This window comes from Hakea prostrata, chromosome 4 (assembly GCF_041222555.1).
Source record: "Hakea prostrata isolate BN-2017 chromosome 4, UWA_Hpros_2, whole genome shotgun sequence".
Taxonomy (NCBI): domain Eukaryota; kingdom Viridiplantae; phylum Streptophyta; class Magnoliopsida; order Proteales; family Proteaceae; genus Hakea; species Hakea prostrata.
The window spans coordinates 18,272,900-18,298,307 of NC_142603.1; the positions used below are offsets into that span (position 1 = coordinate 18,272,900).

The following is a 25,408-nucleotide window of genomic DNA, read 5'->3' on the forward strand; positions in this document are numbered from 1 at the left end:
GGTTTTGAATGAGATCTACAGATTGTAGTACCTCTTCTACTGTAGCTGAAACTTCTGTATCAGTGTAAAATCCACAGATTGATTGCAGGTGGTTGTAATTTGAAAATATATTTGCAACCAAAAGGCAGGGTTGGGAGATGAATAATGAATCTATATTTTGAGAGAGATTGTGTTCTGAAATTACAGTGTAGTTGCTTCTCTTGATTGTTTTCAATGGGTGGCGAATCAGACAAGGTGAAAGAGACAGTGGGTGAGGGAATTCGGGTGCTTGAGAAGACTGTATTCTTGCATGGAAATTTGGATTTGTGGATTAAGGAAGCTAGATCTCTTCCTAATATGGATTTACCATCTGAAAGGGTGAGAAAATGTTTTATTATGTTTGGGTCTTGCATTCCTTCCTTTGGCAAGAAAGACGGGAAGCATCATCGGCATCAAGTTATTACAAGTGATCCTTATGTGTCAGTTTGCTTGGCAGGGGCAACAGTAGCTCAAACTAGGGTAATTGACAACTCTGAGAACCCATCATGGGAAGAGCATTTCTGTGTCCCTGTGGCCCACCCTATAGCAAAGGTGGAAATCCAGGTTAAGGATAATGATGTTCTTGGGGCTCAGCTAATTGGAGTGGTGGATATATCTGCCGAGAAGATTGTGCAAGGAGACAAAATTGATGGCTGGTTTCCTATTGTTGGTCCGTATGGCAATCCACTTAAACCATATCCTGAATTGCATCTTTGTTTGCAATTTAAGACTGTTAAAGATGACCCTTTATATAAAGATGGTGTTGGTGCTGGGCCAGATTACTCTGGAGTACCTGGAACATACTTTCCTCTCCGAAAAGGAAGTAATGTGACCCTCTATCAAGATGCTCATGTGCCTGATGACATGCTACCTCAGGTCCTACTAGATGGTGGGAAAATTTTTCAGCAAAGTCAATGTTGGGAAGACATTTGCCATGCCATTTTGGAAGCTCACCATCTGATTTATATCATTGGCTGGTCCATCTACCACCCTGTAAAACTTGTAAGGGAGCCAACAAGGCCTTTACCCAAAGGAGGAGAACTCTCGCTTGGTGAGCTGTTGAAGTACAAATCACAGGAAGGAGTTCGTGTGTTAATGCTGATTTGGGATGACAAAACATCTCATGACACATTTCTTCTGAAAACGGTAGTGGCCTTTACTTGCTCAGTACTGGCTGTCATAATCCAAATCCCCTGTTTAAATTTTTTATTTTCAAAGCTATTGAACTTGTCAATTAATATGGTTGTTGATGCTACCATTTGATTTTCATTCAAATGTGTGGTAGCGTATTGCCAGTATTTAGTTCTTAGTCAATATGTATTTTTATATTTATTCTACACCATTTTTTTCAAGTCATATGCACGCACTTACATATGCATGGACTTGCACATACTTCAACAATTCTGTGTGTGTTGTAGTTAAGAAATTTAGTTTGCTAATGATTGGTTCACGTGTCATATTAACCTGTGCTAATTTATAGCATAGAATTGAATGCAGGAAGGCGTCATGGAAACTCATGATGAAGAAACTCGAAAGTTTTTTAAACACTCAAGTGTTCATTGTGTGCTTTCTCCTCGTTATGCCAGCAACAAGCTTAGCATTTTCAAGCAGCAGGTATGTATTCCTTTGAATACTGAGGAATACAAATTGTAATAATTAAACAAAAAGCACTGTCTTTTTTTTATATAGCTAGGTATTTCATGTATGCGTATAATGTATTAAGAGCTTCATCCCATCACTTACTAAGTTAAAGAACCAGTTGTGTAGAAGTGTATGAGTGAAAATTAGGTAAAATCAAACACTTTTTCACTCTATTTCCAAAACACACACTCCATTTATGAATTTCCCTTATTATTTTCACTATCCAGCGTTTCACTTCCAAGTGAGTGAATCTAAGTTAATGAAATATTTCACTGCATTTGTTTTCTAAAGTATATTGCTTTGGATGTTTCTAGTTCAGGTTGTTGGAACCCTCTTTACACACCATCAGAAGTGCATTATTCTTGACACCCAAGCTGCTGGAAACAATCGGAAAATATCTGCTTTCATTGGTGGTCTTGACTTATGTGACGGTCGTTATGACACTCCTCAACATAGGCTTTTCAGTGATCTTGACAGTGTCTTTGAAAATGATTTTCATAATCCTACATTTCCTGTAAGTTTCTTATCTTGTTACAATTTAATTTACACTTTCAATTGAGTCTGATGCTTGGATTTAATTTTATTAGAAGTCAATGATTCCTTCTGAGCTTCTTTTTTCTTTTTTGGGTTGGGGAGGGGGTGGGGGGTTGGGGGTGGGGGGAGGGAGTGAGGAGACTAACATTTATTTGGATCTTGGGGGAAAAAGACGAGTGATTGTATTATATCTATTTGGTCACTTTCTTAGGCATTGTTTTGACAAGTTTAATGCAAAATGGACTTCCATATGGGTGCCTCAGCACTCTATCTATTATCTAGTAGTTTTTCTTTGATCTTTTCCTCAGCAGTGACTTATATTTCATTATTATAAAATCCCAATTCTAGCAATAAATTTTGTTTTACTTTGACCAACAATTCCACAAGGTCTTCTTTCAGTGGCTTTGTTTTAGCATTTTGGTAAATGGTAATTCCAGTCACTTATGTTTGTTTCATCCATTTCAACTGAGATGAATGGTAATCATGGATATGATATTCTTTTGTTTTTGGTTAGGCATGCTTGTTTTAGATGGGTCAGATGAAAGTCCTTTATGAGTAGGCTTCAATATAGCTACTTTGTTGTGCATTTCTAGATCCTGATATATAATCTAATACATATATATATATATATATATATATATAACATAAAGGTTGGTTTTTATTATAACATTTTATATGGATTCAACTTAATTTATCAGTCAATATGTTTCATTGAAAAGAAGTGCCTGGAGTGCTGTGGGATGGATGAAGTGGAGAGGTGCATCCTAACTCCTGAGTGCTCTGTGCTTGATTTATTTATTTAGATCTTAAATAAAAGTTCTATATGACTGTTGTTCAACTGGCTATCATGTATGGGTTAGAGTATTGAGCAGTTAAAGAAGTGTCATACTGAAAAGCTTTGTGTGACAGAGGAGAAGGATGTTAAGATGGATGTGTGGAAGAGCAAGTAACAACAAAGTAAGGGAATGATCATATTAGAGCTGACTCATGAGCTGCTCTAATCAATGAAAAGCTCTGCGAGAGCTGTTTGAGATGCTTTAGTTTTGTTGAATAGAGACTAAGGGTTACCCCAATTAGGAGTGATATGTTTCCAATTAAAGGAGCTAAAGGAGTAGGAGAAGGCCTAAATGCCCATAAAAGTTGTGTGAAAGGACATGCACTGTCTAGGACTTTCGTTATTTAGGATGTCAGACAAAAGCTATTTAACGGTAGAGCTCCATATGGAAGAGCCTACTTAACTGTGATTCTCCTTAATTGCTGGGCTGTTCCTCTTTCCCTTTTCACTTTTATTTTCCATTGTTCACTTATCTTATTTACCATTCCTCTACCTCCACTTTTAGTTATTACCTACTTTCTTTGATTGGATCCATGTAGTTGTCCTCATTAAGTTATAGATAAGATTTTTTTTCTTTTCGGTTGTTGTTGTTGCTGTTGTTCTTTCACTGTAACTGTTGGAATTAAGGATGCAAGTTTGGCCCTGGTGGCCATGACCTACCCTATCCCGCCTTGAGCTTAAACAAGGCTTGGGCCCAAGATTTTGGCCCTGCTTGGGATTGCTGTTTGTCCCACCTCACAGCTCCGAACCCATCCATGATTTTTGGCCTTGATTCTAACCTTGATTTTGGCCCGGATTCTGGCGTTGATTTTGGCCTGGATTCTGTCTTTGATTTTGCCCCTGATCCTGGCCTTGATTATGGCCATTATCCTAATCCTAATTTTATTGCTAATTTTAACCATGGATTTAATCCTAATATTGACCCTCATATTAACCTTAATCCAACATTGATTTTGACCGGAGTCATTTTGATCCTATGAGTCCACTTTGTTTTATATTATTTCTTTATTTCTTTTGTTGTCATGTGGTAGAAATAAATGATTTTTGTATTTTTACTATGTTACCATAAAAACAAACTAAGTCATTTGTTACATGTTGCATTTTTGTTAAAAATATTTATGTAAATAATCGTTGACTTACTTAAAATCAAAATTCTAATCCAATTTAGCTAACGGGGTTTTAGAATCAAAATTCTAATTAAACTGGGGGTACATTTTCAAGGCCATAAGTTTAGGATCACAAATCATTACTTTTAAACTAGCATTCTATAATCAGAATTCCAATTAAACTATTGTAGGTCATTTTAAATAATCAAAGCACAAAACAACTTTAACTCAAGACTTATTAGAAGTGTAAATAAGTGTATTAGCCTCTGAAAACAATAATTGAAGACCAATTCAAGTCATTCTTGCACCTAGCGTAATTTTATAGATCAACAATCCTAATTTGGAACATCTAAGTAAATTTTCAAAATAAAAGGTTTTCAAGAGAAATTTGAATGACATGATCCATAGATTAAAATATTTTTTATATGACATTATGTATTATTAAAAAATAAATTTACCATAATAATTTTTTATAAAAGATGACACCTCAGCCTCGAACTTCTTTTTTATGAACGAATCAATCAAATGGACATGAAATTAACTTGCAAAGAATTGACAAATAGATCATTGCTAGAATGTAATTCATAATTATTGTTTATAAGAATCTTATTTTTCAATTTGGAATTGGCCAAAATTATGGTATCATTTGGAAAATTTTGATTGTGAAGAATAAAATCATACTAGCACCGCTTTTAGGGTAAATGCTATTTACGTTTGTACTTTCTTCTAGGTACAAACAATTAATGTTTAATTAAAAGGGTATAATAGATACTTCACATCATTGGATAGGTTTTTGTCTTTTACAAAAATAAAATTCTCGGTAAGGACTACTAAGGGTGTGGTTGATTTTTTGATTTGCTTTGTGGTGACATCAATATTAGAAGATGAATCATGAAGTGCCACTGATAATTTGTTTGTATAATATCTATGATATATTGTACCCCTTAAAAAAACATTTTTTTAATAGTTTTATATGTTAGGCATATCTTACAATTAGAATAATGAAAAAAAAATTTAAATTCTAAGCATTAACATCAATTTTTTTTTGTTAGTCACTTAGCCATATAATATGGTTAGATCAATGTTTTCATGTATTAGATGGTTTAAATTGAACAATAAGTTACATTCCAAATTAATAACAAGTTAGATAATGCATTCATTGATTATATATATGATTCAAGTTTAATGAGAGACAAGGATAACGCTAGGAGCAATTCGGGATAGGACAGTGACTGGTCCAACCCATCTTGACCTGGCCCAATCAAGGTGGTAATAGGCTTGGCTTGGCCCATTAATACTCAAGGATAGAGACAAGAATCCTAGGCTCTAAATTAGTGTTAGGGCAGGAATGTGCTTAGCTAAAAACATTCAGGGGTGGGATTGGAATTGAAAAGCCTGACCTAGCCTGTCTCTGTTGCAGCCCTAGTTGCAATACTAAAGACTTTCATTTTGAACTTTAATTGCCACCGGCCCACCGCAATGAAATTTACCACTTAGGACCCCAGACTTATTTTAATTTACATTTAGTGGAACCTATTGGAATACAAAATTGTTGGCCAAGAGGTCTACTAGGATAAGTTCGTACTGTTGAAGTATATACACTTAGGCTATTTACTGTTCACGACACTATTCACGTGAACAGTAAAAATCTGTTTTTACTGTTCACGTGAACAGTAAAATCTGTGTTACTGTTCACGTGAACATTATATGCTAGTGATGCTACCGTACTTTCTATTTTTGATGTAGGAGTCTTGCTACATAAGTTTGGGAGTTTTTAGAAAGCATAGTTTCTATTTTGGTGTTAGTTTCTATTTTCAGAACTTTCTATTGTAGGAGCTAGGAAGTTACTAAAGCTGTAATTTTTTGTTTCCTTTTTCTAAAGGACAATTAGTTGTCTCTCAATTTGTATTAGATTCATTAGAAGCTATAAATAAAAGGGCTCTGTGATTCTAGACTTTTAAAGCAAGAATCACAGGCCTCTTCTACTTGTTCTTCATCTCTCTTCTCTCTTCTTCTTCTTCTTCTCTCTTTTCTTTGTTCTAGTTCAGCTGTTGTTTTGATTATTTAATGCTTGTTTACTAACATGTTATCAGAGCCAGGTTTAATCAACCTAGGGACTGTTTTCTCTCTCTTGGCTGCCCAGTTTTTTAAAATTTTTTTTTTCCTTTTTCTTATCTAAGGTAGCCCCAACCTTCGATGCAGTAATTGTGAATGGCTGTCCTTCTTCTTTGACTTTTGAAGCACCAAGTATCTATGTATTAATACTACAAAAAGGCCCCAAGCTTTTTAGGGATATGTCTACCTATTTGATTCAACTGAGGCTGCTACTACCCTGTTTTTTTGTGCAAATTTGAAGTTCGATCTGCACTATACTGATATCCTGGGATTCCTCTTGATTCTTGCGAAGATATGCCCATAATTTGGATTGCAAGACCTAAATATTGTCTTCCATTTTTTGTGCTATAAGTTTTGCTGCAAGTCGTATACTAGTACCCTGTTTCAATGAATTTCTCTGTTCTGAAAAATTCTGCTACTATCTTCTTGCTTTAATACTTCTCCCGTTGTTTATTTCAAAATTTACTCTTGATTATTGCAAAGATATGCCCATAATTCGGATTGAATGGTACCTTATTCTATATCTACTCAAGATGTGCCGATGGATATTATTTGCAAAGATCTTCACAAATAATATCCATCAGCACATCTTGAGTAGATATAGAATAAGGTACCATTCTCCCCCTCACGTGTAGCATTACACGTGGACAATTAATGATGACCAGTGACAAGCATATTAAAGTATGAGCACAAAAGAAACCCAAGAAGGAAAAGTAACAGCCACAAAGCAGTGTATTTTTCACCAATAAAGCTGATCAAGCAGTAGAAAATCGTCTCACAGGACAAAGTCTTGTGCACCAAAGGGAAAAAAATTCTGAACCACCGCTAACCCTTAGGCAGGAGCAAATTAGATCAGGAAAAAAAATATATTGAACCAGCTTGTAATCTCAAAATTGCAGTAGTCGCTGCAGCAATCCACTCAGAAGAAGTGCAATAACAGTAGTTGCAGTAGCAAATAATATCAGATCTCGGACCATAGTAACAAACTTCTGCTAGATTTGAAACTCTAACAGATCTTTATATGAAGGAAAAGTAGTCCTCTAGGTCTTTGTAGAAGTTTTAGATAAAAAGAAGGCTAAACTTGATTCTGAAATAAACAACGGAAGCAGTAGTAAAGCAAGACGATTGCAGCAAAATTTTTCAGAACAAAGAAATTCATTGAAACAGGGTACTAGTATACGACTTGCAGCAAAACTTATAGCACAAACAGTGGAAGACAATATTTAGGTCTTGCAATCCGAATTATGGGCATATCTTCGCAAGAATCAAGAGGAATCACATGGCATCAGAGCAAGTTTAATCAACCTAGGGACCGTTTTCTCTCTCTTGGCTGCCCAATTTTTAAAATTTTTTTTTTTCCTTTTTCTTATCTAAGGTAGCCCCAACCTTCGCTGCAGTAATTGTGAATGGCTGTCCTTCTTCTTTGACTTTTGAAGCACCAAGTATCTATGTATTAATACTACAAAAAGGCCCCAAGCTTTCTGGGGATATGTCTACCTATTTGATTCAACTGAGGCTGCTACTACCCTATTTTTTTGTGCAAATTTGAAGTTTGTTGCTATGGTCCGAGATCTGGTATTATTTGCTACTGCAACTACTGTAATTGCACTTCTTCTGAGTGGATTGCTGCAGCGACTACTGCAATTTTGAGATTCCAAGCTGGTTCAATTTATTTTTTTTCCTGATCTAATTTGCTCCTGCCTAAAGGTTAGCGGTGGTTCAGAATTTTTTTTCCCCTTTGGTGCACAAGACTTTGTCCTGTGAGACGATTTTCTGCTGCTTGATCAACTTTATTGGTGAATAATACATTGCTCTGTGGCTGTTACTTTTCCTTCTTGGGTTTTTTTTGTGCTCATACTTTAAGATGCTTGTCACTGGTCATCATTAATTGTCCACGTGTAATGCTACACGTGAGGGGGAGAATGGTACTTTATTTTATATCTACTCAAGATGTGCTGATGGATATTATTTGTGAAGATCTTTGCCCTCAACTTATGGCATTCTACAACAATATCATTACTTATCTTTACATATATTGCCCTTTTATGTACCTACTTGATTTGTAGTAACCCATACTACCTTACCTACTTGGTCTGCAGTAACCTATACTGTCTTTTACCTTGCCTACTTGGTACGCAATAACCCATATTGTCTTTTACCTTATCTACTTGATCTGCAGTAACCCATACTGTATTTTACCTACCTATTTGGTCCATAATAACCCATACTACCTTACCTACTTGGTCCGCAGTAACTCATACTGTCTTTTACCTTACCTACTTGGTCCGCAGTAATCCATACTGTCTTTTACCTTACCTACTTGGTTTGTAGTAACCCATACTATCTTTTACTTTACCTACTTGGTTCACAGTAACTCATATTGTCCTTTACCTACCTACTTGGTCTATAGTATCCCATACTACCTTACCAACTTGGTCCACAATAATCAATATTGTCTTTTACCTACCCATACTTAACCTGTTACTTGCCTTCTTGTGAAGCATTTATATGGACATTGGAGTTGCAATTTTGAAGATTTAGCGTGGATAATGCTTTTTGCCTACCTACTACTTGCGTTCTTGTGAAGCATTTATATGGACTTTGGAGTTACAATTTTGAAGATCTAGTGTGGATATTTCTCCCTACTACCGGCATTATATGGATAGTGTCTTTGATCCTGCTATACTTATGGACTTTGTTCGTCTTCAACATCGTCGATTGTTCTCAATATTGGATGGTTCTATTGACATGAAGAATTAAAGTTTTTTTTAAGTTGGTGTTGATTATCTCTTGGGTGAAGTTTTCTCAGTGTTTATCGACATCTGCCATTGCTACACGATTCAAGTTTGGTGCTACTTTTCAAGTTTATTCTTATTGTGCAAGCTGAAGTTTTCTTTGTGTACACTCCAGCTTGAGGGGGAGTGTTGAAGTATATACACTTAGGCTATTTACTGTTCACGACACTATTCACGTGAACAATAAAAATCTGTTTTTACTGTTCACGGTACTATTCACGTGAACAGTAAAATCTGTGTTACTGTTCACGTGAACATTATATGCTAGTGATGCTACCGTACTTTCTATTTCTGATGTAGGAGTCTTGCTACATAAGTTTGGGAGTTTTTAGAAAGCATAGTTTCTATTTTTGTGTTAGTTTCTATTTTCAGAACTTTCTATTTTAGGAGCTAGGAAGTTACTAAAGCTGTAATTTTTTGTTTCCTTTTTCTAGAGGACAATTAGTTGTCTCTCAATTTGTATTAGATTCATTAGAAGCTATAAATAAAAGGGCTCTGTGATTCTCAGACTTTTAAAGCAAGAATCATAGGCCTCTTCTACTTGTTCTTCATCTCTCTTCTCTTCTTCTTCTTATCTCTTTTCTTTTGTTCTAGTTCAACTGTTGTTTTGATTATTTAATGCTTGTTTACTAACACATACAATTACAAATTGTCTTTCGTAGAACTGAAGTATTGTACATAGCGACTTTAATGTGTGACTATAACTAGAATAGATCTAATCCTAGGCAAGATCAATTAGAAGAAATTCCAGGGTTGAAGAAAGAGAATAATGGGCTCCTAAAGAGCACAATTAGATCTCAAATTTGTTGGTAGATATATAAGTGTAATAGAATTAAAATTAAAATAACTAGAAATAATAAAGAACTGAAGGAAGAGAGAAGAAGTGGTGGTGAAGAAGAAGAAATGGAGGAGGGAATGGAGAGCTGTGCAAGATGCAGCTCTCCCGCTCAACAGTGTTTTTATTATTGAAAAGTTTCTAGATTAGAGAGATCTTCAAAATATCCCCTAAATTTGGTTACAAGTAACAAGAAGGAAAGGAAATAAATCTCTCTTAAGGATGCTAAGCTACGTAAAATAGGAAGTGCAAAAAGCCTTCAATTCTGCTCTGAACTGGTTGTTACACTGCTGCTCTCTCCAATTCTCACCTAAGGCTCCGATCTGGATCTGAATTTCCTTCACAGATTTTTCGTCTTGCCTCCATTCTACTCCTAACCATCCCTGGGATCAGATGGGTTCTGATACCACGTTGATAAGACTCTGATAATCACCCCCAAAATCTCTGGCTAACTCTGGTTGTTTCCCTGAAAATCCCAGCAATAAACTCCCTTCTCACCACGACAATCACTCACACTTAATCTCACTGAAATCAATAACAGAAATTGGAGCGCAAGTAACGAACAAACAAATGCAATTGAAATTCCTTTAACAACCAGTGAATTCGGACAAATCACTCGATGATGCCTACCCCTATCAAAACCAGTGAACTCACCCCAGTTCACTATTGCAAGCCAAGCTTGCCCCAAAACCGAACTCACCCCCCCCTCCCCTTTTTTTCCCTCCTACATTCTAATGTTATATAGCCCCCAAAGACCCAAAGAACTCCCTTCCCATGTGTTGGATTCTATTAGGAGTCTAATAAGAGTTAGTATAGGAGTTAAATTAGAGTTTGCATTCATGTAAACTTCTATTCCTTGTAATAGTCTACTTTCCACTTTATTATAAATAAAGGGCTTAAGATCATGGATCAAAAAGCCATTCTACTACAATCGTTTCTTTCAACATGGCATCAGAGCCTAAATTCGATTAGAATTTTTTTCTCTCTTTCAAACCCATCGAAACCATCGTTCTTCAGTTACTACGATTAGTTTTTTTTTTTTTTTCTTCTTGTTCTTCAGTGCACGATCTTTTCTGTTGCAAACTTCGAAGACCAGAAAAAAAAATATAAAGAAGAAGAGAAGAACAATCACCGCTGCAACTAAGCTTCTTCTTCTTCATCTGCAACATCTCTTCTTCATCTGCAACATCCCATCGCACCTAACAGAGATCTGCTTAATCCTTGCTTCCGCCATCGACCAAAGAAAAAAAAAGAAGAGAAGAAGAATCTCGCTCCCTATTACCACCGCTGCTGCTTCCTGTTGCCACCGTTGCTGCTAATGCCTGCTGATTCCAGTTACTGCCGTTGCTTCCTATGCAATCGACAGAAAAAAAGGAGTCAAAACAGCAGACAAAAACACTCTGCTACTACCGCATCTGCTTCCTGCGCCTACCAGTGAGTTATCCTCTGATTTTTCTCACAATTTCTGGTGTTTAAGTCTCAGTTTCGTTGCCAAAGTCCCTGTGATAGATCGAGATTGAATCGTTGTTGAGTTTATGTTTTGTGGTGCTTTAACTTACCGTCAATCTATCGAATTAAAAGGAGGGGTTATTTTGAAAATTTGAATTCTCTCAATGACCTATTAGTAAATTAGCATAACTACAGGGACTTATGCGTAATTTGCAATTTTTAGGGGCCTTATTATCATTTTCCAAAATTTCAGGGACTTATTTGTAATTTCCAGTTTTATAGGGGCATATCTGTAATTAAAAAAAAAAAAAAAAGAGAGGAGAAAAATTGTTTGAGTTGTTTGGCTATTGCATTCTGTGACGTTTCTGTTACTTCAAAAGGGTGAAGACTGAAGAACTGCAGATAATTTTGTCAACATGACAACTATTGATGATACTACTGCTCCCACTGGATCCGAATATTTTTCCACTTTTCGTTCTCTTTTGGTAAGATTTGACGGCACAAATTACTTGATCCGGTCTCGATCCGCTTACCCGACTATTCTTTGGAAGAGGACTAGTTGGATACATTACGGGCACTACTATCAAACCCACTACCGGTGTGTTTCTAGAGATAAATGGATATCAAACGACTCTCTTATTATGTCATTCCTTTTGAATTCCATGCATCCAAATATTGCTCGAGGTTACCTATTACTTGATACTGCAGCCCAAATCTGGAAGGCTACTACTGAAACATATGGACAGTTGGGGAAAGAAGCTTCATGAGACTACCCAAAAGGAACTAACTGTGGCCCACTATTATGCTGAGTTGCGATCTCTTTGGCAAGAGTTAGATCATTATGGGGATTATCACCCCACTAATCCAGATGATGTGGCGACATATAAGAAGTACATTGATAAGATTCGAGTATATGACTTCTTGGCAGGTTTGAACGTGGAGTACGATCAGATCAGAGTGCAAGTCTTAAGTCGTTCTCCCTTTCCTACACTAGAACAGTCTTATGCTCTTGTTCAGTGTGAGGAAAGTTGTCGATTAGTCATGCTTCATACTCCTATTATGGAGAAATCAGCTTTACAGTCTGTTCGCACTAAATCTGATCCGGCTAAGAAGATTGTTAAGTGTGAGCACTGTCACAAACCATATCATACCAAGGAAAATTGTTGGAAATTGTATAGGAAGCCTGCTGATTTTGAGCAAAAACGAACAAAAAGACAGGGAAAACAAAAGGTTAATCTTTCTGATACAGTTTCCACCACACCCTTTGCAGACGTTGGTTTTTTGCAGGAGGAGTTCGCTACTCTGCGACGTATTATGCAGTCTTCTACTGCCGGTACAGCCTCGACCACTGCTTCCTTTACTACCCCTACCAACTCCTGCCTAGCTACTTCAGGATCTGGGGAAGGAGATTAGTCGTGGTAAATGGACTTTATTTGCTCAAGCCGATTGGAGGATCTACTTCTGCTTTGACTACATCTTTTAATCCGGTCCATTCAGTAATATCAGACCTTCATTAGTGGCACCGTAGGCTCGGTCAACCCCCTTTCAAATTTTGTCATTTTCTCTAGATTTGTTTTCCTAATACTTTTATCTTACCATTACAATTTCTTCCTTTCCAAGTTTCGCCATTGGAATTTCCTTTGTTATTATCTTCCCACGTGTAAACGCTACACGTGAGGGGGAGATTGAAGATGTCGACAATTCAAAGCCTTTCATGTAGACTTCCTTATGTAGAATTTGATCTTTGTTACCTTTGAAAGTTTGTCCCTTACCTTTGCAATCTTCCACTTTGGAGATCTAACATTGCTATAGAGCTATCTTTTTGACTGTGCAGAACTTGATCTCTGTTAACCATGGAGATTTGCCCCTTAACTTGACATCTTCCCTTCGGAGATCTAACCTTGCAAAAGACTTGTCGTTTGACCTTTGCAGAACTTGATCTCTATTACCTTTGGAGATTGCCACTTATCTTGACAAATTTTCCCCTACCTTTGGAGATTGTCCCTTGGAAAACTTTCCCTTTAAAGATCTAACATTGCTACAAATCAAAACTTTCACTTTGGCTGTTTTACCTAGCTATTGTTACCCCAAAAATATATTTTCCCTCAGATTTGTGCAGAAATTTAGTCTTCTCAACATTTGAAGATTCTACTTTTTTACTTGGGCGTTCTTCCTTGGAGACATAAAGTTGCAGTAAAGATGAGGACAAATCAAATGGAAGTCTATAAGGCAGACGTAATCTATAAGTTTGAAGATCAAATTGCAGATGTTTACCTGGACAGATGTTTTATACTTTTTTGGTCAAGTTGGACATGTGTGATATCCATGCCTCAACTTGAGGGGGAGTGTTGGATTCTATTAGGAGTCTAATAAGAGTTTGTATAGGAGTTAAATTAGAGTTTGCATTCATGTAAACTTCTATTCCTTGTAATAGTCTACTTTCCACTTTATTATAAATAAAGGGCTTGAGATCATGGATCAAAAAGCCATTCTACTACAATCCTTTCTTTCAACACCATGTGATCCTCCCACATGGGTTTTTTTGATGACCTAAACTAACCTGCCTCCACAGCTTCACATGGTGTCTTAACAGAAAGTAAATTTGCGACCCTCATTAATCTTACTCTATTTCAGGTACTTCGTCTCTTCCCAAAAAGGGCATGATTCCTTTTGTTACTGCAGCAAGCAGTGGGGAGGCTTGATACCAACCAGGAAAGGCATGAAATAGCAATGTGAGTAAGACTAATCTCTTATGTGATGTGATTTTCCATTCTTGATGCTGTTTCACAAGATGAATAGGAGTGTTTGTGCTTTGATTCACATCAGTTCCCATGACCCACTTGAGAAATCCGCCATTAATTGTGACTAGCACTAACTGATCTTTGCCTTCTGATGGATGATACATTTCCTTAATCTACATTTACGTTCACTAGCGCTGCAAGAGTAAAGACAAGACAAGGGAAAACAGTAGCAGACGAAGCCATGTCTGTGGCAGTGGGAAAGTTGGTGTAGGGAGCAACATGTTATGCAACCTTGGAATGTAGATCCCCTTTTTACACTCTCAACGAAACCTCCATTAAGCAAAATTTCCATAGGACAGCTTTGATATCTAACCCCAGAAATGGAAATCTCCTTCCCGTTGAACCACATTCGATCACTCTTGAATGTGGGGGTACAATCGAGATGATCTGTGATCAAGGTCTCCCACCAGGACCAAAAGGCTGAAGTAGGTGTTCACTCTACTATTTTCACAAACATAGATAATAATAATAATAATAATAATAATAATAATAATAATAATAATAATAATAATAATAATAATGATAAACCAGAGAGGGGAAAATGTAGAAGTTCACCGAGCGTACCTCTATGATCGCTCCGGCTGCTTTTCAATGGCTCCTGATAGCTCTCTTTCCCCTTCTCTCTTCCCTTCCCTCACCCCTGAAATCTCTCCTGCCGTAGGAAACTCCCCCTCATCTCCTCTCCTTCCTCGCCTTCTCCGACACTCCCTCCACCCTGGACCTCGCTTTTCTCCCAACCTCCTCCTCCCTTAATTGATTGCTCCCTTTCTTTCATTCCTCCTTTACCATTGGCTCCCTACCCCCTCGTCCACTGCCCCTCCTCTGCTACAAATCCCGGCACTCTCCCTTGGAAATTGGCTGTCATTGGCCAATTTCTTGGCCCTTGTTCTCCTATTAACGTCATCATTGCTTCTCTCTCCAAGCAATGGCATGCTCAAGGCTCTCTTGAAATTTTTGCCATTGACTCTGGTATTTTCTTGTTTAAGCTCCCCTCTCCCTCCTGCAAAGCCAAGGCTCTTGAAGGCTCTCCCTGGTTTGTTGGTAAGGCCCCTATCTTCACTAAGTCCTGGGAACCTTCAATGCCTCTCCGTCGAGAATCCTTCAGCTCCCTCCCCTTATGGATTAATCTCCCTGGACTCCCCCTTGAATTCTGGAATCCTGACTATCTTAGCCGTATTGGCTCTGCCATCGGTCGTCCCCTCCATGCTGATTCTAAGACCCTTAACCTGCAACGTCTCTCATATGCCCGTCTTTGTGTTGATGTCTTTGCTGACAAGCCCCTTCCCCCTTGTATCTCCATTGAAGATGACTTTGGCCTTCGCTATGACCAAATTATTGTCTACTACTGGGTCCCTAATAGGTGCTTCATCTGTGCTTCCTTCGGTCATGATGATGTGAACTGCGTTGCTGCTTCGACCTCTCGAGCAAACTCTTGCCCAACGATGTCACAACTGGGTTCTTCACTCGTTTGCTTGCCTCCGCTGATTAAAGATAAGATGCCACCCCTACTAATCCTCCGGATTCCTCTTGCATAATCATTGACAGGCTTGAAAAATGCTCTATTGATGCTGCCGCTGCTACCTTAAATTCTTCTCCTCTTCTGGCTGCAAATAAATTTTGGAGTAATAGACGAAGGCCAAAGCCGGCGCTGTCCTACTGCGACTCTTTGCTGATGCTGTCGCTGCTGCCTCCTGATAACTCTTCTCCCTTGCCGTCGATTATGCCTGACAAGACTTCTCTACTGCTAGAAAAGCCCTCTCAACTGCTTGAAATTACTCCTTCGCCTACCATAGTTCCCGCTCCAACGACCTATCCTCTCGCTGCTTCTAGCGCGCCTCTCGTCGCAAACACCACCACCGACGCTGGCACCGTCCCAAATCAATCTACTGTGCTTACTGAGACTTCTTTCGCTCCATCGAGAGAAAACCCTCTCGTTAGATCCTCTAAAACTCTAGCCCTCTCTCATGATAAACCCTCTGAAAAATCCATCATCCTTTACTTCCCAAATCACCGCCACCATCAATCATCCAAAACCTTCTTCTTCCTCTGAAAACCCACCGTACTTTTGTTCACCGCCTGGGGCAGCTCCCTGCACGGTCTCCCTCACAGCTCTGTCCTCTGCGAATCACTGCCACCATTCTGATGCTGAAGACCCTGCCAAACCAATCGTTGCTTGGAAGTCTGCCTCATCCACTGCTGCTCGTCCTACTACTTTCCTATTCCATAAAACCACCACAACCGAAGACGAAGACTCCTATTCTCCGCCTCTCTTTCCTCCTCCTTTGGTAAAAGCCAATCTTAATCCTATTCCCAACGAGGCTCTTTTAAGCCCTCCTCTCTCCTCTCTCGATCTTATCACCTTGCCAATATTAACCCCTCCTAATTGCCCCTTTTTGGATCCCATGGGCCCTTATCTCCGAACCCATATATCCCTCAGAGCCCACTAAACCGTTCCCCTTTGGGCCCTTTAGCTCTTGGAGCCAAGCCTTCCAACCCTTGTTTAGCCAATGACCTAATCTCTGCTGAGTTTGATTTGGAACCTCCCTCCTCCCCCCCCCTCGCATATCCTTGATCGAGTCGAGCTTAGAAGGAGTAGTCGTTCTGCTATGGGGCACAACCCATTCGGTGATGACTTTGTGGTTGAATTCAAGTCTTCTAAGAAAAAGAAGAATAAGTTAAAATCCGCTACTTAGTTTCTTTGGTCCTGTTCGGCCCTTTTATTTGGGTCCTGCCCATTTCGCTTTCCCTGTGTTCTTTGCCTTTTGTTTTGTTTTTCCTATGATGTAAGCGTGTTGTTGTTTATTACAATTATTTATTCATCCAAATAATAATAATATTATTATAATAAAGAAGCTGAGTATCCAGTGAGGAAGCAGAGACCACAGCACTAAAAGCTGAGGAATGTGTAGATAACCACAGCGTGTAGCGGTATTATTCATGCTTCTCATTGCCAGATGGGAGACTAGAAAAAGGATTTGCTTGCTGCTTCTCACGTATCATCGGTTCAATTCTGGCCCATTCTTGGCAGCACATATAACAAGGTGATCTATGCGTGTACGAGCGTATGATCAGGTGGGAAAGCAACTGGAGGAGAGGAATCAAATGGGTCAATGTACAGTGAAGGAATTTGGTAAGGGGACAAGTGAAGTGGAAATTTTATTGACAGATTGGCACAGTTATCTGAAAGGAATTCTGATTGTGGTGAGGAAGAACTTCCAGCCACAGCATGAGACAAGATTGTCATTGGTGGCTTGGGGTGTGGAGTCGAATCTCCAAAATCAGAAAGTGGCAGTGGGCCATTACTGAGTAGATCTGCCTGCATCTCGATTGGGTTCAAATGATGGATCTGAATAGTAGAGTGACACTCTATTGGTAGTGTTGGCGGTGGAGATGGATATGGCAGAAGTGGTGGACTTAGGTTGTCCCCTCGAGGATCCTCATATTCTGAGTCGCCAAATTGAGGTTCTAATGCCTTGGTTTATGAACGGAGCATTTTGATTCATCTGTTCAAACCATTGCAAAGCAGAACCATCCATGTGAATGGATGAAATCAATAGGCGTTGTTCTTTGTTGGTGCCATGATAGTTGATGAAATGCTTGGCCTCGGTTATCCTTCTGATGGGCTTGACACCAGCTAAGTGGGGAAAATCCAGTGGAATGGCACGCGTTGGTCACACTGATGGTGGACAATGGCTGGAGAAGGGGGCAGTGCGAGTGCGTTGAAGGTGCTGCTCCAGTCACTTCTTCATAGAGATGAGGCGAAGAGATAAGTCATAGAGGGAAACTTCCTGGTTGGAGACGGTGGACTGTGCGGAGTCCAGACAAGCAGTGCACCTCACTGCTGCATCATTCAAAAGCTTGATAAATTCCTCAAGTTGCAGGAGGGGGGTTTCTGTCATCCATTGACGTATATCAATGAAAGCACCAAATGATATGATCCTCAATTCCACAACAGGGGGGAAGAAGTAGCTGCTTTGAGGGCAGCAGACCTTCTAGAATTAAAGAGAGAAGGAAGAGATTGATTGTATTTTCATTGCCCTCAAAATGCCTTCCCCTATTACATTTATAAACTATGTATGACTCTATTCTTATGATCATTTCTAACCCTAATATTCCTTAACCCTTGACCCATTTCTTGAAATTATATTCCACTCCAAATATCATTTACATTTTATTCTCATATTGACCATACTTGTCACAGTTTTGAATGGTCGTTCACATAGTTTAAGAGATCCTCAAATAAACAGTAACACCAACATGCTGATCTGGAGACAAGTGCTGAAGTGCACCACCAGTGAGTCCAGTAGTGGTACTCAAAAATTGTAAAACAGAGCACTTATAGCAACTGATTGATGATGAGCTCAGCAAGGTATAATGGTATAATAGGACAACCAATGGGGTCTGTGGTAGGGGGAATGAAATACCAAAGAGCACAGCAATCAGAACACAGGAGCCAAAATTAGAAGGTTACTGGAAAGGCAATAAAAACACAGAAAAACATAGAATCCTCAGGGATGTTTGCTGGCCAGAAGAGGAAGATCAAGCCACCAAAAAGTAACTCAAGTTAGATAAAGTTGTAAGGTAGAAGAGGCCCTAAAAGAAATAGCAGCATCAGCAGGTTACAACAAATGCACCAACCTGATTTCCAAAACATTCTGGAAATATACCCGGAAGTAACCGCAGGCATATTCGCTGCTATTCAGACATTAAAAAAAGTTGAAATCTTCATGAGATTTGATGGACTGATAAAAGGGAAGCCTATTGCATATTTGAAAGGCCAATAACTAGCAACTATAGAAGCATACATGGAACAAATTTCGACCAAAATATTGGCATTTTTCAAAATTGAAACAAGACTTGCGAGATTTGTTTCCTTAAAATGTTTCAGACAAAACAAACTGAAATTTTGACGTAAAAGTTTCGGTCGGTTATTTCTTATAAAATCCTCTATCTTGGTTATTTCGACTTTTCTGCCCTGCTTTCACAGCTTAGGTTTTGACCTATATTTGCTGATTTCTCTTGTATTTGATGATGATTTCTACCCCATTTTCACCCTATTTCCGCAACTCTACCTTCAAACGGCTCTTTTGCTCCTCCTTTGCCTTCAAACACCTCTTAAACCACGACAGTTATTCATGGGCCCAAGTCAAAAATACAAAGGAAACTCCGAGGCCCAAAGTGATATAAGGCCTCTACAAGTTGTGAAACATGATCCATACCCAAAAGTTCCAAACTTCCCCATTTTTTAATTCTCATTTTGTTCATGTCTTGAATGAGCCATCACTTGATCTAGTTGGTCATTGTATTTTGTTGACTTGTTGTATATGTAACCATTTTATCAAACAATTCATGTATGTTGATGATTCTATGCCTATATGCAATACAATTTGTATTTCTCGGAACCAGTCATTTGTTAGCATACTTGAATGATAACTTTTCAGTGATTTTTTTGGGCAAAGTACCAGTTCCATTGTGTTTATTATGCTTTAGACAAGTAGGAGGCAAGAAATCCGATGAAATGGAGGCCATATAAACCCCGAACCCTAGGGTCGAAACCTTGCTCGAAAAGTGTCAGGTTTCGAAACCTCAAGATTTTGGTTTTTGGCCAGGTTGAAACCAGCCTTGAAACCAAAACCTCGATCCTTGGAAGCAGATATGCTCTTCCAAGGGAAGCTGCAGGTAATATCGATTTTCTGTAAGAAAACTCTTGAACAAGTTTAAAAATGATTGATCTTTGGCTTTTAAGGCTCTGAAACCCTGTGACATGTAGAAACTAATAAAGAAGAGGAAGAAAGAGGAGATAAGAGAGATACAAGACATTAGCAGCCCTCTCTCAAAATTCATATATAATAAATTGTGGCCAAGAGGTGGTTACAAGCAGAAAAAGAAACCTTTCTAAAATCTAGGAACGTAAGTTAGAAACTACTCAGAATATAAAAAAAGTTATAACATAAAATGTAGAATAACTTTTCATGGGTTACTGTTCATGTGAATAATGCCTGAGTACTGTTCACGCCACTGTGAACATCTTAATCTATAACCTCTAAGTTCTAACATCCCTAATAGAAGAAACTTATCTGAACATGATACACTGAAATTGAACGGCGCATGGAGTATTAAAAGAACCCTAGAGGATGCTCTTGGTGGTTTGGCTGATGAGAACAGTCTGCCAGCAACTAATAATCTCAAAAAATCGGTGAAATAATCTTGTATGGAAAAATCCCAGCAATGTTGGTAGCCTCTTGAGCTGAAAAGAATCAGGGCTTGGGATTTTTTTTTTTTTTTTTTGGGGGGGGGGGGGGGGGGGGGCACCCCATCCTAAGTTCGTCACCTGTCCTACTCCAGGATTTCAACATTGCATAAGAAAACTATTTCACTTTCTTCCTCAACTGTGTTGTGTGGCGAAAACTACTTTTGGCAAATATTTTGAAGTATGTGCCATCCAATATTTCCATTTTTTGCATCTTCATTCCTCGTAATGTTCACAGTCCCATAGCCGAGGACCAAGAGAACCGTGGCATGATTTACATTGTAAAATAGAGGGTCCGGCTGCATATGATATAATGACGAATTTTGAGCAAAGATGGAGAAAAGCTACAAAGTGGAAAAACTTTGGGATAAATAAAGTCACACATTGGCATGATGATGCAATGATAAAGCTGGAACGCATTTCATGGATACTCACTCCTTCTACTTCTAGTCCTGATGGTGATCATAATATCTGGGTTTCCGAGGAGAGCGATCCAGAGAATTGGCATGTGCAGGTCTCCCTCTCTCTCTCTCGTGTGTGTGTGTGTGTGTCTAAACTTATTTATTGCTTTTTCTTTTTTATGTTTTTTTATGTTCTTCCAAAAAGGATCAAATCATGATCCCAAGACATGTAATTTTCTAGATATTTCGGTCAATCGATTCAGGATCTGTGAAGGGATTTCCGAAAGTTGTTCAAGAAGCTGAGGCTCAGGTTAGAATGTATATCCTTGGATTTGGCTTATTCAGTGTCCACTCCTGCTCTATGGAGCTCGCAATTTGCTTTTCAGGTTTACATCAAGTCAGTTTGCACATTTAAGTCTATTTAGCATTATTTATTTCTTATCATTTTCTTTTGGTAGAATCTTATTTGTGGAAAGAACCTGAAGATAGACAAGAGCATACATTCCGCATATGTAAAAGCAATAAGATCAGCACAACACTTCATTTACATAGAGAATCAGTACTTCCTTGGTTCATCTTACCACTGGCCATCATACAAAAATGCAGGTTTGTCAATGTCAAGATGTCACATTTTTATATTTTGGTATTGAAGAAATATGTTTGGTAAAAAAGGAGTAACTGAACAAAAGTTTTTGTGATCAGCTTGTCTATGTTTTTTGGTTAGGTATGTTCAAGGATTGAGATCACTGTTAAAGACCTGGTTATTTTCAGGCCCAAGACATGCTGGATCTTCTTTTGAGTTTCAGATCCTGATCCCTGGGTCTAAACCCAAGCTTCAACCATGGGTTTTGTTTCGTCCAGGCCCAGAATATTAATACAATCCGGAGACTACATTCAGTTTCAACTTTCAACTGAGATTTTGTTCCATTTGTATACCTAGCTTTCCAAAATTATTGCCATTACTAGTGTGACATTGGATCCATTTCTATAGTTTATGTACTGGATGTTATAGAGATCAGCAATTGAGAATGTATAGGCAGGCACTAATACAAACATAAACAAAAGACATAGAAATGAGGAAACTAACAGGAGGTGATTCAAACAATGATAAGATTCTCATAAACATTACAATGGATATAAAACCACATATAAATATAAGTATGGACCTATGGTACCAAAATATATATTCTAACAACTCTAACTCCCCCCCCCCTGCAGCTGCTTTTTCTCCCCAAAAAGAAAAGAACTAATAATGAAGTAAAGATAATTAGAAACACAAAAGATTACCTGAAAACAGAAAAATTTCTACTTAAATTTGCATAAAGGAGAGTAGAAACAAACTATACTAAATTTCTTTGCTTCTTGGGCTGATTTGGGTTCCTCTTGAAGTACATCCAATCCAACTTCGAAGGCATCCTAATGATTTGATTTTCAGGGGGATTTGTTTCCTCAGCACAATGCTGTATTTCCCTGTGTTTTGTGCTTTTTTGCAGAAGTTGAAAATTTATCAGATTACTTCTGAACTATAGGTTTATCATCCCATCCTTTTGAACTATAAAGAGACCTTCATCTTTCTGCATCCATCTGACCTGCTTTTAGGTGCTATTTTTCCATATTATCACCAAAAAGTGGGTTCTAGGTAGGTTTAATTTGATGTCATTTGAAATGCTGCTTCACATTGTTGTTTCTTTCTGCTGATTGATTTTAGATTGATTGGATGGTTGAAATGATGTGTCCTCTTGATTTGTCATGAACTGTTATGCAAGGACCATGTGATTTGGGTGCTCCTCAGGCCCTGACTATCTTCTTCTTGCTTTCATCTCATCGTGAAATTTCATTACATGCAAAGGAGAAATGAATCGAATGATTGTGCTCTTTGTTTTCTGACTGTATTTACGATTATTGGGATTTTTATCTTCTCAGTAAGTTATATATGTTCAATCAACCATATGTAATGATGCAATGCATATCTTCTTTGTGCGGCTTAAAGAATTTAAAGTGTCTCTCATTACAGTCAACAATCTGTTATGATGTTTATGCTTGTGATGAATAGTCTTAGACAGAAATATGTGTGTATAGTGCATCTGCAAACAAAGTACACATTTGAGTTTCTTTTTTTTTCTTTTTCCCCCTTTCCCTACTGTTCAAACAGGTGCGGATAATTTAGTGCCTATGGAGATAGCCCTGAAAATTGCTAGCAAAATCGCTATGAATGAGCATTTTTCAGTGTATATTGTGATACCAATGTGGCCCGAGGGCGTGCCAACCAGTGCTGCTATGCAAGAAATTCTGTATTGGCAGGTTGAGTTGCTTTCTTCCTTTTTCCATCAGGATATTCACAAGCATTTTAATGGGATTTGATCCATATAAAACAATATCAGATGCTTATAACTATCCCATTCAAGAAAAAATCCCCTTCTGATAGTTACTTAAACCATTCAAATTTCTATTCTATGTCATATGGTATTTATTTTTTATTTTTTTGGGGGAGGGGTGAATAGGTGATAAAGTTCTCAATTTATATCCTCTAAATTTTTGAAACCAAAGTAAATGGAGTTAACGATTCCTCAGAAGCTGGAGAATGTTTATACATTTCCATTTCTCTGCTACACCCTGTTTTCGATGAAAGGAAGTACATTTTCCAATAGGGCATCCACTGGAATTTAATTGGAGATCTTAGAAAACGTCATTTTGAGTAAAACTTACGGCACTCAATCTTCATTTACAGAATGTTGTTATAACTGTAATGGTCTTATATTCAATTATCTACATAGGCATATTACCTGGAGTCAGTAGCAACCAACTGTGCAACAAAAGAACGAAGTGTCATGTGAGATCATCTTTGGATGATCATGGAATGATGCCAAACAGATCAAGAACAGGGAGGTCACTGAGGGTTTCGTATTTTATTGTATGGTGAAATTTGGGTACTATGTCCTCTCTGGTTATTAGGATCTTTCACATGATAAAGTTACATTTAGCTATTGAAACATTATACATATACTTCTTTCAAGAAAGGGCACCACTTTTCATTTTCCATTTTTAGGAAAGTGTATGCAACTTAAGCTCAGGTGGTAAGAATTCCAGTTGAAGTAGCTTGTTTTTTTACACAGACTAGTTGTTTGATTATTCCAACTCTTTGACAGATGAGAATAACATTGATAGTCACACGTTAGATTTGAGAGACTATCTCAACAATATGGTGCATCATGTATAAGTCTTCTATGTTTCTCCCTGGTTTTTTTGTGGCTTATATGTGGTACCTAATCTAAATTAAAAAGTTGCTTCATCATAACTTCTTCATTACATCAAGATGATGTAGAGAAATTAGATTGGTCTGAAATAAACCACTATGATGAAGATTTGGACTATATTTCCCCAAAATTTGGACCCATCAGCTACTTTCATGAGGCCAAAAAGCCATTTCTGTTTAAAACTGCTTCAATTAGGACCACCCTGGTTTCTCTTACCTCCACTTCTTTGGGGTTGTCCAAAAAAAGAACTTCTTTAACCTGTTCTTTCAGTCTCCACAAGAGATCAACAATGTAATACCATGTCAATTTCTCAGCATATGCAATCTGGCACCTGTATTTCGTGTGCTACAATACATGCCAACATAAACTATCATTTCATATGATGGAAATGATGTACAAGATCATTGAAATGATGTACAATAATCATATTTTAGCTTTTTGAAATGCAGACATTGAAGACAAATACATGATTACTTAGTGGTACTTATAATTCTTCCTAAATTTCTTCTGCAGAGTCAAACGATGGAAATGATGTACAAGATTGTTGCAAAGGCACTTGAAAAGACAGGCCTAGCTAACAAATACCATCCGCAGGATTACTTGAACTTTTATTGCCTGGGTAAGCGCGAAGAGGCTTCGCTAGAAGGGTCTGCACAAACAAATCATTCTTCTGAAAATAGTGCATCGGTGAGGAAGATTTTTTTTTTTTTTTTTTCCTTTTTCAGTTCATACCTGCATAGTGATTGATACTAAAGATTCTTCAGGCTTCATCTTTGGAATAAGAGTAGAGGAAGGTGAAATCCACCATTTTTCGCTTTTGTAGCACTTAACATGGAGGAACAGAGTAAGGCAATTATAAAGGTTTTCATCCCCACAATATGAGGTGGACATCGTTGATGCATACATTCAACATTATAAAAAACAGTGGGTCATGTGCTTTTAATACATGGATCCAACACTATTTTCTCAGTCACATTTATTGCTCTCTATGTTGGGCTGTATATATTAGTATTTTGGACTACTCACTTCGCTTGGAATATCTAAATCCCTTTGTTTTCATTGATCAGTTAATGGGATCTTAAAGACTGTAAAATGGTAGAACTAGATTCATGTAACTATGCCAAATACTTGGGAAGGTTCAGTTGAGTGTTTGACTTTATTATGTACCAAAACTGTTCTCGACCTTTTCATCCTGATTCTGTGCTTTCTTTTCTTCCTACTCCCCCCCCCCCCCTCTCTCTTCCTCTTAGGGTGGGGGTGGGCTCAAATAGAAACTGAATAAGATGGTGCTTAAGTTTCTGGGTTCCTCATTATTCAGGTGAATGATCAATTAGCAATTAGGACATATCGATTTTCTTCCAAATAAATGACTGG

General features: G+C 38.1%; 1 protein-coding gene across 1 annotated transcript in view; it reads left to right on the forward strand.

The window, feature by feature from the left end:
• The first annotated feature begins 213 nt into the window (after positions 1-213).
• LOC149018291 (phospholipase D delta-like) overlaps positions 214-25,408 on the forward strand; it is a 43,175-nt gene continuing 17,980 nt past the window's right edge. The window contains exons 1-8 of the mRNA XM_089152591.1: positions 214-1,164; positions 1,516-1,632; positions 1,979-2,173; positions 20,618-20,893; positions 21,022-21,090; positions 21,239-21,386; positions 22,933-23,081; positions 24,548-24,721. Coding sequence (XP_089008717.1) covers positions 214-1,164; positions 1,516-1,632; positions 1,979-2,173; positions 20,618-20,893; positions 21,022-21,090; positions 21,239-21,386; positions 22,933-23,081; positions 24,548-24,721 — 2,079 coding nt within the window. The remainder of the gene's footprint in view (positions 1,165-1,515; positions 1,633-1,978; positions 2,174-20,617; positions 20,894-21,021; positions 21,091-21,238; positions 21,387-22,932; positions 23,082-24,547; positions 24,722-25,408) is intronic.